Source organism: Alosa sapidissima, chromosome 9, assembly GCF_018492685.1.
Source record: "Alosa sapidissima isolate fAloSap1 chromosome 9, fAloSap1.pri, whole genome shotgun sequence".
NCBI lineage: Eukaryota > Metazoa > Chordata > Actinopteri > Clupeiformes > Clupeidae > Alosa > Alosa sapidissima.
The window spans coordinates 2,429,277-2,443,546 of NC_055965.1; the positions used below are offsets into that span (position 1 = coordinate 2,429,277).

At 41.8% G+C, this 14,270-nt stretch overlaps 1 protein-coding gene across 4 annotated transcripts; it reads left to right on the forward strand.

Annotated features, from left to right (window-relative positions):
* Positions 1-251: 251 nt before the first annotated feature.
* Positions 252-13,985, forward strand: LOC121718740 (BUB3-interacting and GLEBS motif-containing protein ZNF207-like). 4 transcript variants are annotated; one of them, XM_042103866.1, is made up of 11 exons: positions 252-412; positions 1,252-1,378; positions 1,470-1,608; positions 6,500-6,676; positions 6,797-6,875; positions 6,984-7,057; positions 7,600-7,748; positions 10,749-10,838; positions 12,531-12,755; positions 12,991-13,147; positions 13,263-13,985. In XM_042103866.1, exons 1-11 carry the CDS (start codon positions 372-374, stop codon positions 13,421-13,423), a joined length of 1,419 nt encoding a protein of 472 aa, XP_041959800.1. In that variant the 5' UTR covers positions 252-371; the 3' UTR covers positions 13,424-13,985. The 4 variants fall into 4 exon arrangements, with proteins under 4 accessions (XP_041959800.1, XP_041959802.1, XP_041959803.1 ...); XM_042103868.1 differs by having other exon boundaries at positions 253-412; positions 6,800-6,875; XM_042103869.1 differs by lacking the exon at positions 10,749-10,838 and having other exon boundaries at positions 254-412.
* The last annotated feature ends 285 nt before the right edge of the window (positions 13,986-14,270 follow it).

A 14,270-nucleotide genomic window follows, 5' to 3' on the forward strand; every position in this document is an offset into this window, starting at 1 on the left:
TGGCTGGATTTGGGGGATGTGGGGGAAACAAGCCAGTGTTGGGCCAAATTTGGGCCATACTAAATGTGCTATCTGGGTAAGGAGAGTGGAAGTTCTGTACACAGATTGTGTATAGCCTTTTAAAACATTACTTTTAAAATGCACTACGTCAATGGAAAACTAGACTGGAAGTGGCCGTGCGCTCTCCTCTCCAGTGTCCCATGTCTACCAAAAATTGAAGGTATCAAATGCACGTGGTTCCGCTTGGACTTGTGGGTAAAGACAGCCCTCTGTGGTTTCAACACGGCGCCATTTTCGGCTGCAGACACTGTTTGGGAAGTTACTGTTTTAGTCTTGAAATTGTTTGAGTTACAAAAAAATAGCGATAAGAAATGGGACGAAAGAAGAAGAAGCAGATGAAACCTTGGTGCTGGTATCCTTTTCAAAAAAATTCACTCTGTGTTCACTCAAGTATTTCTGAACCCAATGTTTAGTGGTAGAGAACATCCAGCACGTTTTGTGTTGTAACGTTAAGCAAGCTATGAAGGAAATTAGCTTGCTAACGTTAGCTGTACCTACCAGATCCCTGTTAATGAATTATGTTGTCTCAACGTTTGTCGGGAATTTGTATTCTGATTAAACTATTCTATCTATTCCACCAACGAATGTCGTTATGTTGCGGTTTAAACATGTTAATGATTACACATAGTTTGTTTCACGGGCACCACTTAGCACTAGCATAATAGGTTAGCCTTACAGCTTAGCCTATGTACATTTTTGTGTTGGCTTCTTTCGTTAGGCACCGTCACGATACCCATTCCCCAACCTGGTTATAACAGTAGAGGTACAGTTACACGGCTACGATGAGACATTGTTATCGACTATTCCTAGACAATACATTGTATCAAAATCATTTTAGTTAATATAGTCACATTGTAGCTCTTTGTGTGCGTTTGTGTCCCACTCACATTCTTCATGTGCTGTTTATCAAGGACGTAGCAAGCAGAAGTGACCGGTCTCTAACTAACAAGAGCATAACAATGCAGTCTTTAAAAAATGTAACTGCGTGCATTTATGAAGCTACACCCTAACATTGTTGTGCTCCCCCTACCTATGAATCTGCTTTATGTATGGGTTGGCCAGCTTAATGGTTTGCTTTTGTAGTTGCTGTTTGGTTCTATATGTTCTATCATGTAACATTGTGCAGCTTTGTAACTAGTCTGATATGCATTTACATTTCCAAGATTTCTTTTCTTAACTGAAATCTCAAAGGTATTGCAACAGAGACTTTGATGATGAAAAAATACTCATTCAGCATCAAAAGGCGAAACATTTCAAGTGCCACATTTGTCATAAAAAGCTGTACACTGGACCTGGCTTAGCTATACATTGTATGCAGGTAGGGCCAATATGCATCTTGCTTTTTAAACAAATTGTTCGACATTAGATGACAATTGGCCATTGTCTAAAAATGAATGTCTGCTGTTCAGGTGCACAAAGAAACAATCGATGGGGTACCCAACGCCATCCCAGGTAGAACGGACATAGAGCTGGAAATCTACGGCATGGAAGGCATTCCAGAAAAAGATATGCAAGACAGACGGCGTGTTCTTGAGCAAAAATCACAAGGTACACTCCCACCACCCCTGTCATACGGTTTTGTTTTAGTTAGTAACTAGCTTTTATATCGTCCTGATTGAGAAATCACACCTGTTATTTCCACTTGGGACTGAGGCCATTCATGTGTAGTTTTGGGGTTCATGTTGAAAATCCTGTGCTACTGTAAGAATGGGTTTTTTGGCTAGTCTTCATCAAATAGATCTCAGAATGACCTAAGTCAACAAATTAGTAAGTCTTTGTCAGTGCCTACTGCAGAGCAATTGCTAGCAGGAATGGGTATCGTTAGGATTTGTCTAAGGCCACGTCTGCAGGAAAGCGACAGGCATATTTTTTCTTACCGTTTTCACACCTTTAGTAACATTGGTGAAAAAATCTTGCGTCCTCACGAAGAGGTGAAAATGAGCCAAAACGCTGTAGTGCATATGCCAGTCCAGTAGATGTTGCTATGGCGGTACAGATGCTTCACGAACACTACTTTATAGAATATAGAATTATCTAGCAGTCTTGTGCCATGTGCCATTTACCTTCGTTACTAACAGTTGATACTTTCTGCGGTCATCAAATCGCGCATTCGCATTTAGTAATCACATTGCATCTAATGTAGGCTTAACATGATTTCTAAGCAACTTGCAACTAAGCAACAAAATGCGCAGTTTTGAAAACGAACGTTAAGGGTTGTTTTAAGGGCATGTTTGTGCATGCCCATAGCCAGCCACTCTGAAACAGTCAAAGGAAACTTAAAACGAGTCAAAGTCGAGACAAGACCCATCGTCTAAATTTTGGTGTCCACCACTCTAGTTCATCCAAAACAAACCAGAAAAGGGACTCAAAGTGCTAAATACTGGAATTATCCTTTAAGCCAGGGGTCTCAAACTCCTCTCAAACGCCCGCGACCTATGTCAAAATAATAATGTAATCTGGCCCTTGAGGGTATTTTTAATTGCGACAAACAACGATACTGATTAAAATAGACAATAGATCGGTGACATCTCATTTGTATTTGACAAAAGTACGGTGACATCTCATTTGTACTCTCCTCCACTATTAGACATCCAGAGCTTGATTCAAACCCAAAATCGCCAAGTACACCTCGCTGCACAAAGTTTTCAGGAAATTCTTGTATTACATGCGAAAAACACGAAGACGTGCATTTGTAATGACGCGGAAGCGATGCAAGCCATAGTTTTGCACAGATTGAAGCAGATTATGATCGATCGTCTATTGACAGTGATAGTCACGGTGCGTCTGTAAACGGAGGTGCGTCTTTGCGTGTATACGACGGTGTCCACTAAGCATACCATGCTTATTTCGACCCTCTGCCCAACATAGCTTGGTGGTTGCAGTGGTAATCGTGATGATGGTGTCCGTAATGGATGTGGTACAGACAGCAGGGGTAGTAGAAATAGGGCTCTGAAGAACTACAAAGTCACCTGCGATAGGAACTGATTTGACCAGGATACTTTATTGTAGGCCTTGTGGTTATAGGCTAGTAATAGTTTACTATTGTTGGTATACATCTTAGGTAGCCTGACCATTTGCCATCCCCGTTGAGGGAGATGCAAATCGAGTGGAAGTACGTAGGAAGGCAATTAAAGCCAGGCTACATCTTAGGTGTTTTCCTGTTAATTTGTTATGTGGGTAATATGACAAAAAAATAAATTTAACCTGCTCAAATATGTTCATCCAGTATTTAGTGAAAGGTGCATAATTTGAGGTGCTTGCCATTCAGTGGCAAATTAGATGGGTAAATTTACCCCCTTCATAAACTTTTCTTTATACTCAAAGATTTTTACATTTACTGTAGGACTTTATCTCTGACCACTTTCAAGCCATAGCCTTTTGAAATTTTACCTACCTCCAATCAGATGACATTGGCAGAAGTGGCCCCCAACTCATTTGAGTTTGAGACCCCTGCTTTAAGCCAATGCTCGTGAGCGATTTCATGACCATTGATTGCTATTGTGTAACAATGTGCCATGTTATAGCCTACCTTTTCACATTAAGCATTTCCCCCTTGAAAGCAGACTTCAAGCAGAAAAGCTATGCATCTGTGGTGTCTGCCAGGTATACTGTAAAGCCAGGCTACATCTTAGGTGTTTTCCTGTTAATTTGTTATGTGGGTAATATGACAAAAAATAAATTTAACCTGCTCAAATATGTTCATCCAGTATTTAGTGAAAGGTGCATAATTTGAGGTGCTTGCCATTCAGTGGCAAATTAGATGGGTAAATTTACCCCCTTCATAAACTTTTCTTTATACTCAAAGATTTTTACATTTACAGTAGGACTTTATCTCTGACCACTTTCAAGCCATAGCCTTTTGAAATTTTTATATAAAAATCCAATGGTGTTGTTTTCTTAACCCTGACGCCTAGTTTGCCAGGTTTAAAAAAAGTTATGAGAGGAAAATATTTTTACTTGGTGTGAAACACACACATAGGCCTACCTGTTTTTATGCTTTTTTGTTTGTTTTTATAATTTGTATTAATGTTTATTTTATCATTATTTTATTTATAAGCTAAGGTTGCTAGCACAGGTGTCTAAAAATAGATAAAAAGACTTGCACTTTCTGTTTGTAATTTTGTGTAAATACAGTATTTGAAAAAAAAACATTGCATTTTAGGAAATAGCCGTTCTTTTTTTGTATTCTTTAACACTGACGTGGCCCTCCAATTAGGGATGTTAACCGGTAGCCGTTTAACCGGTGGTTGACCGAATCAACGTTGACCGATTAAAATTTTCTGCCGCGGGTTAAAAAAAAAACAAAAAAAAAAACACTATTTTTAAAGCTCCCGAATGCCAGCCAACGTCTGTTATTACACTGCGCGCACACGTGTTATTGGTGTTGTATTGTATGGGGCGATATGATCACTCAATATCTAAAAATGATAAATGTGAGCATGAGCCGTCCCACGGCGGAATTTATTAAGTGCAACCACAGCACAGAGCCATGGCTCTGCCGCAGCAGAGCTCATGTAGCCATTCTGAAAACAGTTTATACCGGTTACTATAGTGACTATTTGTACGCCTTACATGACAGGTCCTGTCTGCGCAGCTAAAAAAAAATCGCCACTATTAGCCTAAATAAGGCTTATGTGAAGCATGTTACCCATTATGTAAACAGTTAGAACATATAGGCCTAAAAACTTTTATTATTATAAAAAAAACAACTTCACTGCTTGTTAGTGACTGCGTGTTGACTATGGCATGATGATAATTGTAACAATGTAATGGCAAATGAAGACACGAAAGACTAACTTAGCATATGCCTACTTGTTGTGTTTTATTATTCATCTGTACTTAAATGGCATGACGACAGGAACTTATTGCAAAGGATTTTGTGCAGCACGCTACAGAGGCTGTTGGCAATCGGTAAGTTTTACGAAGACGTTGGTTAATATACTTTCCTGTAACACCACCAAATGTAGCGTTCTCTGTTGACTGTGACTTTGTAACGTGAGCTTTTTATAGCCCGAGCTCGGTGCCGCGTTGCATGGAAGGTCGACGTTGTGCGTAATGTGTGCCTGTGCGTGGGTGCGCAGGGAAAGCAATTATTTTTCTCCCCAAAACAAAACCCTTATTCCTCCTCAAGTAGTGGACAATGATTGGGGAAAATGTATTATACAAAGGGCACGAACTAATAACATTGTGTGACGGGAGCCTAACCATTCTAAAATGGGGGGATAACTTGTTTCACGGGCAGAGAAAGACGCGCGACAGGACACGGGTATCATAAATGGCAGTTATAGAATTTTCGGTGACCGACTTTAACCAGTTAATGAGGCTCAGTGGCCGGTTCAGATTTTTTTTAAATTTCGCCATCCCTACCTCCAATCAGATGACATTGGCAGAAGTGGCCCCCAGCTCATTTGAGTTTGAGACCCCTGCTTTAAGCCAATGCTCGTGAGCGATTTCATGACCATTGATTGCTATTGTGTAACAATGTGCCATGTTATAGCCTACCTTTTCACATTAAGCATTTCCCCCTTGAAAGCAGACTTCAAGCAGAAAAGCTATGCATCTGTGGTGTCTGCCAGGTATACTGTTGTTCACCATTGCGTTCAGAATGCAGACACAGTGCTGTGTGCTCATTGTTTTTAATATTGCTACTTAATCCGTAATGACACTAGCAACTCTGGCCAACATAACGTTAAAGGTTGTATCAGCAATTTCAGGCCCAAAAAGGCCCAAACATAAATGATCACATTCATCTAATCTTTCCTAACGATCCGCTAGCTGCCTGCCCCATAAGCAGGCCGTCAAAAAAACTTGTAGGCAGCCTAGGCTCCGAGATTTGTACACAAAAACAATTGCTACCATCAACCCCTCAAAGGCAAAATAAAGTATTTTAACCAATTGCACGGGAGGGGGGGGGGGGGGTAGTGTGCAAGCTCTCTGTTTTGTTTGAACATCAACAGAAGTGACGTATCCCCACTATCGCTGATACAACCTTTAACTAGTTTCTAGTCCTGTCTGGCACAGTCTACACACATTAATCATTACTGACAATGGACCAAATAGTATAATTTTCAGTGGACCACCTAAAGCCAAGCTTAATCAGTACGTTTTGTTGTATTGGTTGATTGCTGTGCCCATAGCATAACATAATTTAAGGTTTGGTTGTGTTTGCTCATGCCTGTGGCTGAAATCATGAATCTCTCCTACAGGACTTAATATTTGGGCATTGGGCAACATTTACTTCATTGTCCTACAGCATAGGTCAAGATGAGTGTGTTGCTTACTGTAATGTGCGTGATTGCTTGATGTGGTTTTAAATGTAACATTATCTTACTTGCAATGTGAGCTACTCTTGAAGTAGCGGGGTGATGATTACGCTTAAAACGAAAAAACAAGTTTATTTTGGGACTTGAGTGCATGTTTATGTGGTCTACTTTGACAGAAAGTCAGAAGAAGAAAAATAACCCAGATGACTCCGATGAGGAGGACGATGACGAGGCTGGACCTTCCTTTCAGCAACCAGTCGCCCAGCCACAGCCTGGATACGTTCCCCCGATGACTCAGCCCGGCATGCCCCCAGGCACTAGGCCGCAGGGCATGCCACCTGCCGGCTACTCAGGTACTCTTGAGAGCCGCACGAGTGGATACAGTAGACAGAGAGACATGGGGAGATTAAAAGTAGAAGTGTAGATGTGAGGAATCGAATCTCCTGAGCAACTGCCTTGGTTTTGTGTCCCAGTAGGAATGCCACCGATGATGCCGGGTATGCCACCGATGATGCCCGGGATGCCACCAGGGATGCCAGGCATGCCACCAGGGTGAGCGTTCTCTCTGGTTTCTCTGTATAAACTTTTGGAGTTCTCCTTCTCCTTACTGTGCATTTAACTGTTGCTGTTGTTGTTTTTGTTTGTTGTGTTTCTGAGCAGGATGATGCCCATGCATGGTGGTATGATGCCACATGGTCATGGTATGCCCCCTATGATGCCAGGAATGCCTCCAGGTGAGCCTCCCTGTTGTGATTCTGATCCCCTCTTTCTCCACATCCTCTCAGGCACTCTCATTCAAATGAAATGTCTGCATATTGTTATTGCATATTGCCCAATTAAGGCAAATTTGCATTCATCAATCCGTGATTTTAGTTTCAGTTTAGTTTACCTTACCTTTATTGTCATTGTACACATAATACAATGAAATTTGAAGAGCTGTTTCTTAAGGTGCACCACATTCAATGACACAACATATACATACCCATTTCATACATACTGTACAGCATAGTCCTGAGGTTCCATAATTATATGGATATACTGCAAGGTTTAAAATATTGCAAATTGCCCTTATAATAAGTGTCTACATAAAAAAAATAGCATATATATATTATGATAAGATATACATATGCTATGGAATGTTGACAGCCTATATGTAAAAGATAAGTTTTAATAGGGCAGGCCAGGGGTAGATAGTTCTGCAGTAGATTTGCTGTCTCTCTGAGCGAGGTGGATGTAGTTGGCAAATCTAAGAGCTCTGTGGGTGTCTCTCCTCCAGGTATGCCACCCCATGTTGTCCGTCCCGGAATGCCTCCCATGGGTCCGGCTGCCCCGGGCACAGCCCCTGGAATGCCCGCCAGGCCTGCGGTGCCTCCAGTCACCACCCCATCCGCTGTCACTAAGCCCTTGTTCCCCAGCGCTGCTCAGGTACTCTGCTGTGGGCTCAGCTGCAGTAGTCCAATACCTCAGCTTGACTGTAATATTATAGTAGTTGATATCCAGACTGCCAAAGGAAGGTTAAACAGGAATTGCTTGCTAATGAATTGTAGATGAACACATGATGTAACAAATCGGCAGTATTTTTTGGACCTAGTGTAGTCAAGAATTGGAGCCACTTTTCTAACTACTTTAAGAACTTAAAGGGGAACTTGGCAACTATTTCAACGTAATAAACCCGTTTAGAAATCATTCGGATGGTTAAATGACCTGTTCCGGTGAAAATAGTGACTTTCCCCGCTGCGCCTAGCGTCCCCAGGCGGAAAACCAACCTTGCAACATTGAGACTTACCGTCCCGGAAAGAGAAGTGAGAAACAAGAAACTCGTTTTAAATCGTGTTTCTTACCTTGTAACATCCACATAGTTCTGCCAAACTTATGCTAACCGTTCGCTAGCTTGTAAACAAATCCATGTGCTTTATCGTTACCTTTTCCCACAGTTTGAAATAGCATAATGCACAATTTCTCCAGCAGAGGGGGAAATCCTGCCAAGTTTCCCTTTAAGGGACAATTCTGGTTTGTACAAAAAAGCTCCATAGCCAATAACAATTTAGTTAAATTAAAATAGTTTCATGTTCCCAAAACTAATGAAAATACTGGAATTGAAACTTGTATTATGTTCCTCATACACAGGAAACTGCTGGTAGGGATGCACCGATACCATTTCTTTTTTTACATTTGTGTATTTGCTGATACCGAGTACTGAGATTTCTACCACAAAAATAACTATTAGGCTAGCATGAAAAATGAATGCTGTCGGCATTAACTAGGGCTGTAACGATACACCAAACTAACGATTTGGTTTGTATCCCAATTTTTGACCCACAGTTAGATACATACCTCGATTTGTTTTGTGGGGGGCGGGGTGATTTGAACATGAGTTTTGCTTTCACGATTGTGAATGTTGTATTTAGAGAGAGAGAGAGAGATTAAGGTAGGCTACTTCTATACTGTTTGTTAAAGTTGCACGCATAGCTCTACAGTGAAAGCTATGAAGTTATGGTCTTTATTTATTTTTGGACAATGTAGCGGTAGTTAAAGTCGGGAGATGTGTTGCTTAGGCCTAAACTGCATAGCGCTGCTGGAAACACTGGAATGGGTGTGTCGTGATTCTGTCTTCTCACACCGCGACACAGGTTTGTGAATATGAGTGTCGCGATTTTGGTTTCGATACCCATATACGTTAATCATAATGCGATTAAGGACCAAGTATAATGTGTTCATTTTCTTTTTAATCACATTAACCGAAGATTTTTTATTTTACACTGTCACTTGTTCTGTTGATTCAGAAAGAATCAATGATTCTTTTTGGCTCCTACTATTTTGACCCTTTGATGCACCCTGTCTTGTTCTCAAACTGGCAGAGTCTCAGACACTGTCTAGTAGGCTTCTGCCTGGTCCTTCTCCTCTAGTCATGGAGATCATAAACACTAACGCAGCTTTGAAAAAACTCCCGTTTGGATGAATGGCGCAAAAAACTCCCAGTTGACTTGGAATTAAAATATCACCGAAGGACTTAAGTTTAAACTATATTCTACGAGCTAAACATTGTTTACACTCCAACACAATTGATCAAATTATTCGCCAGACTATTTTGCATTGTCTCCACTCTGTCTCACTAAAATCTGGTAGGGCAACAAAACACAAGTCACCTGGCCTAGACTGTAGGGACCTTTGTAAAAGTGGTATGGCTCTTTTAAGTGCGTAGTGTGGCTCATAGAGCGAGTGAGAGAGGAAAAGAGAGAATTTTGCTCCCAAAGCAGAGTTGGTGAAGGAGACTTATGCATAGTCTAAACCAGGGCTATTCAATTACAAATTCATTTGGGCCACATTTTAAAACCACAGACTTGAGCCGGGCCACACATTTTCAGCGACCAGAAAGCAGGAGCAGAAAAATCGTGTAATGCCTAGCAAGCAATGTTTATAATTTGATTGACCTTTCAACTTGGCAACAATGAATGTCACTTCAACAATAAAAGTTTTATATAGATAAAATATTTAATAGTTCAGAAAGTACATATCAAAGTGCATAAAAACAGATCCTACAAGAGGCCTAACATTTGCTTCGCCTTTGAAACCAAGTTTACCAATTGACCAACTTTGGTTACTTCAGACACAGATCAGGTGCATTAAAAAACAAAAGATTAAACAGAACCTGAGATATGGTGCTTTTGTTTTTGAAATTATAAGCATAGCCTAATTAACATATATTTTTGGTTAGGCTACATCTGACCTAGGCACATCTTGTGTAGATAATCAAGAAAGTGCAATTAAGCAATGGCTTTTGTTTGCCTCATGAAATGAACACTGAACACTCATATCTGACCCTGACACATCACAAAGTGCATTTAACTAGCCTTATAATAATATAATAATAAAATAATATAAAATAATAATACTCAAAGCAAGTAAAAGATATCTGCTGTGCATGAATGATAAAAAATCTGATAATGAAGGCCCGCTAATTGAATAGGCCTGGTCTAAACTATAGTCCATTAAATAAAGCGGTGATTTCTCGCACTGAAGTTTTGTCTTGCATTTGCTTGTTGCTCATGAGTCGAAATGAATTGCACACGTAATTAAGTGGTATCGGTGCGTAGTATCTGATTCTTATTTTTTTTTTTTTATGAGTATGAGCCCAGTATCGGCCCGATCCTGGTATCGGGGCATCCCTATCTGCTGGATTGGTTATTTAAACATTGAAAAAACGTATTTTTCATCATGTTGTCATATTTCCGTTTTCTTGAAAACGGTTGTCTTTGTTACTATCAGTATTGTTACTGCTCTGATCACAATGTCCTGTAAACCCAGAACGTCTCTTTAATTAGTGCCACCCAGTTAAGTGTGCCCTGTGACCTGTAGCCTCAGTCAGCCCCGTCCTCTCTGTGGTGGCCGTGGTGTGTGACTGTGCTCTCTCTCCCTGTGCTCCAGATGGGGTCTGGTGTCCCGAGCACGAGCCCAGCCTCCACAGGCTCAGACCCAGGGTCCACCGCTAAGCCCCTGTTTCCTAGCTCTGCACAAGTACGCCCCAGTTTGTGTGCTCTTCTGTACTGCACTGTGCAAGCATGTGGACAGTATGGCCAGGGCTGTGTTTGCGTTAGGGCTGCACAATTATTCCATCTTTAATCAAAATTGCAATTTGAATTCATCCAACTAACTAATCCCAAATGCTGCAAATAATCATGCCGTTTTCATCTCATGTATGATGTTAATATTCATGTCATTCTCCATGACAGACAATGTAGCTCGCCTAACAGGAGTGGTGTGTTTCTCATGCACTAGGCATGCTCACCAATCAGAAGTCTCCCAAATTTTGAATATTGAACTGAAGCTTGGCTTTGAAAAATGATACCTCAAATCACAATCACAATATCAGGAAAAGCACAATTAGATAAGTTTCCCAAAATCGTGCAGCCCTAGTTTGCATAGAGAACCGTTTTGTTTTTCTAGTTTTAATGGTGAACAGTTTGCTCTTCATTAGGAGGAAGTTGAAATAGTTGTGGTTTAAGTAGTGTTGCATGCTTGCGTGTGTTGTGATGTGTGCGTGTGAGCAGGGGTTAAAGTGGGGGGGGGGGGGACGCAGTTCCGCCACCTCAGATAAATGTATTCTTTCATACCAATGATATAGCGCAATGATGTTGTTAAATTAAATGTTGAGTTATTTTTTTGCGTGAGGTGACCAAGAAGCTAGCATTTCTTGTCCAAAAAATATTGCTACACCACGATACTTAATGTTGTTCAACGGTGAGTCATTTTTCCCCGTTGCACCGACACCACATTTTAGGGTTCCTCATCTGCCAAATCCCACTTTAACCACTGCGTGTGAGTACATGCTCTAGTTTGGTCATGTTAGATCTGAAGTGAAATGGGTCGCAATGGTCTGTCATTTTTAAAAAGTGGGTCCCCAGAAAAAAGTTTGGGAAACACCGCTCTAAACAATATGCCTTCTCCTGGCAGACAATATTTTCAAACTGCAGTGTAACAGTCTGAACCAGGTCCTTATAACTAGCTTCACGGCTGCATCTTTTCTGGCTCTTGGTTCTACTTGAGATATTTTTTATCCTTCTGCAAACCAGATAGGTTGTTGTCTCATTGAATGACAAAGAATGATTTTGCATTGTTTTCTTTTCTTTAAAAACTGCTGATGCTTTTGGTCAACTTTTCCTTCTTCAAAAAGACAATTGGCACATACTTTCGAAGAATATTTCTGTTGGTTCCCTTGTGATAAGCTCTTTATTTTTTTTTTTTTTTTTTTTTTTTTTTGGATGACTCACAGCAACACTAACTGGCACAATTGACATTGGTCTATGCATCTGCAGTCCCAAAGTTTGTTAGTTGAGCACATAGACAGTAAAATATTGGCTCTTCTTAAGAAGCAAACGGAAAAAAATGAAACACAATTGATATGCGACCAGAATCTCGTTACAGATCAACAACAAAGGGGTCAGTAGAAACTGTTTTATGGGCTGGACTGGAGTTTGAGACCGCTGGTCAAGGTCTAGGCTCAAATAGTCAGATATGCCTAACCAAAAGGACCAGAACTCTTTTGGGGGGGGGGGGGGGGTTTCAGTGAGCCAATTTGATCACTACTCCCAAGAACCCATACGATGGCCTTTGACCTCTCTAGGATTATGTGGTATAGTGCAGCCATGAGGCACAATGTGTCTTGAGTTGCTGTGCTTTGGGACTAATGGGTGCGTTTGCTCTGCACAGGCTCAGCAGACGGCGGCAGGGCCGGCCTCCTCGGCCCCCTCCACAGAGCCTCCCAAAGCAACATTCCCTGCCTACACCCAGGCGGCAGCCTCTTCCTCCTCGCCTTCCAACCCCCCTAGCAGCGCCGTGGCCAAGCCCCCTGCCACGGTCACAAGTAAGCCCGCCACTCTCACCACCACGAGTGCAACCAGTAAGTTGATGCATCCAGATGAGGATATCTCGCTGGTAAGTTCTTGAGTTTTGTGGTATGCCCTTTTTGACAGTAAGTAAATGAATTGTAGAGGAATGTTTTTAAGTAAACTAAGGAAGCTTATAGCACGAATTACAACAAATGTGTGTTAAAAGTGACTGTAATTCAGATGAGATGTGGTTTTTGCCTTTCCCTCCTCTGTGAATGCTTTGGAACATGGTTTTGTTTCGATGTGGCCTTGACCCGCTCTTTTCTCCGGTGCCTGCGCAGGAGGAGCGGCGGGCACAGCTGGGTAGATATTCTCGGCTCATTCCGCGTCCCGGCCAGGCTAGCATGGCCGCCGCCCCAGCTGGAGCTGTGGCGGGCATGATGCCCCCTCAGCAGGGCATGCCCCCACAGCAGCCCGGCATGAGGCACCCCATGCACGGTATGAGACTCTGCTGGACCAACAGCCACTGCTGTATTTGGAGATGGCCTTTTGATCAGCAAAGCCAGGTGGACATGCAAGTAATATTTGTGATTTCTCTGTGATTTCTCTCCAGGTCAGTATGGCACACCTCCACAGGGTATGCCAGGCTACATGCCCGGCGGGATGCCCCCATATGGACAGGGAGCACCCATGGTGCCACCCTACCAGGGGGGACCACCAGGGCCATCAATGGCAATGAGGCCTCCGGTCATGTCACCCGGTGGACGATACTGATGCAGGCTGTCTTACTAGGTTTGGAGGTTAAAAGTTTTCTCCCTCTAGTGTGTTTTTTTTTTTTTTTTAAATTAGCCAAACCAATGAACTGTGTTTGAGGGAAAAAATGCAGCGAAGAGGAAAACTACATATGGAACTCTGATCAGCCATGACACACCCCAGTGGAACAGGGGGACAGGAGTATGTGAAGGGAGGAACTCTTCAGCTTAACACATGTGTGGCTTCTCTTCTCTCCTTCAGGTTGTTTAAAGACAGTGTAGTGCAAATTATAGTGTATTGCAGCCCCCCCTCCCCCCGCCCGGAGTAGCACGACTTTACCACCAGTATCCAGGCAAGTTCTACCAGTGGAATGTGTCTTATTCTTAGGTGAAGCCTTCACAGCACAGTTCCAGTGCTGTTGGACTTCAGGTCCCCAACATTATGCTTGGTGAGGGCTTCCAGTTGATGGTTCATTTTTGTCTCCTGTATACAGTAATTCAGGGTTTCAATTCAAGGTTAAATGTCTTTACCTCTGTACTGTTTTTTTGGATAATGAATTGTAATAAACATTTGCTTAATTTGGTTTCCAGTTTTTTTTTTTGTTTTTTTTTTTCAGGCAGCTGTGTGAGTTAAAATGGTGGAAAAGATGCCCATCATTCTTTCCAAAACCCAAAATGATGTTTTCAAATGCCTTGTTTTGTCCACACACCAAAATTAACTGTCATAGCAGGGGAGTAAGTAAAGCTGAGTAAGTAAAGAAACTACAATCAGACAATTTTAAATTGTTGACAACTAATCAATTAATTGTTGCCGTGACAATGTGTGGCCACAGGAAGAGAAGTGAAGCACCATCTCTCTGAACTATTTG

Excerpts from the sequence above, each read along its gene's own strand:
- LOC121718740 (XM_042103866.1), top strand. The coding sequence starts at position 372 with ATGGGACGAAAGAAGAAGAAGCAGATGAAACCTTGGTGCTG. Across the intron at positions 7,058-7,599 it reads GATGCCAGGAATGCCTCCAG|GTATGCCACCCCATGTTGTC; the intron begins GTGAGCCTCCCT and ends TCTCTCCTCCAG. Across the intron at positions 7,749-10,748 it reads TGTTCCCCAGCGCTGCTCAG|ATGGGGTCTGGTGTCCCGAG; the intron begins GTACTCTGCTGT and ends CCTGTGCTCCAG.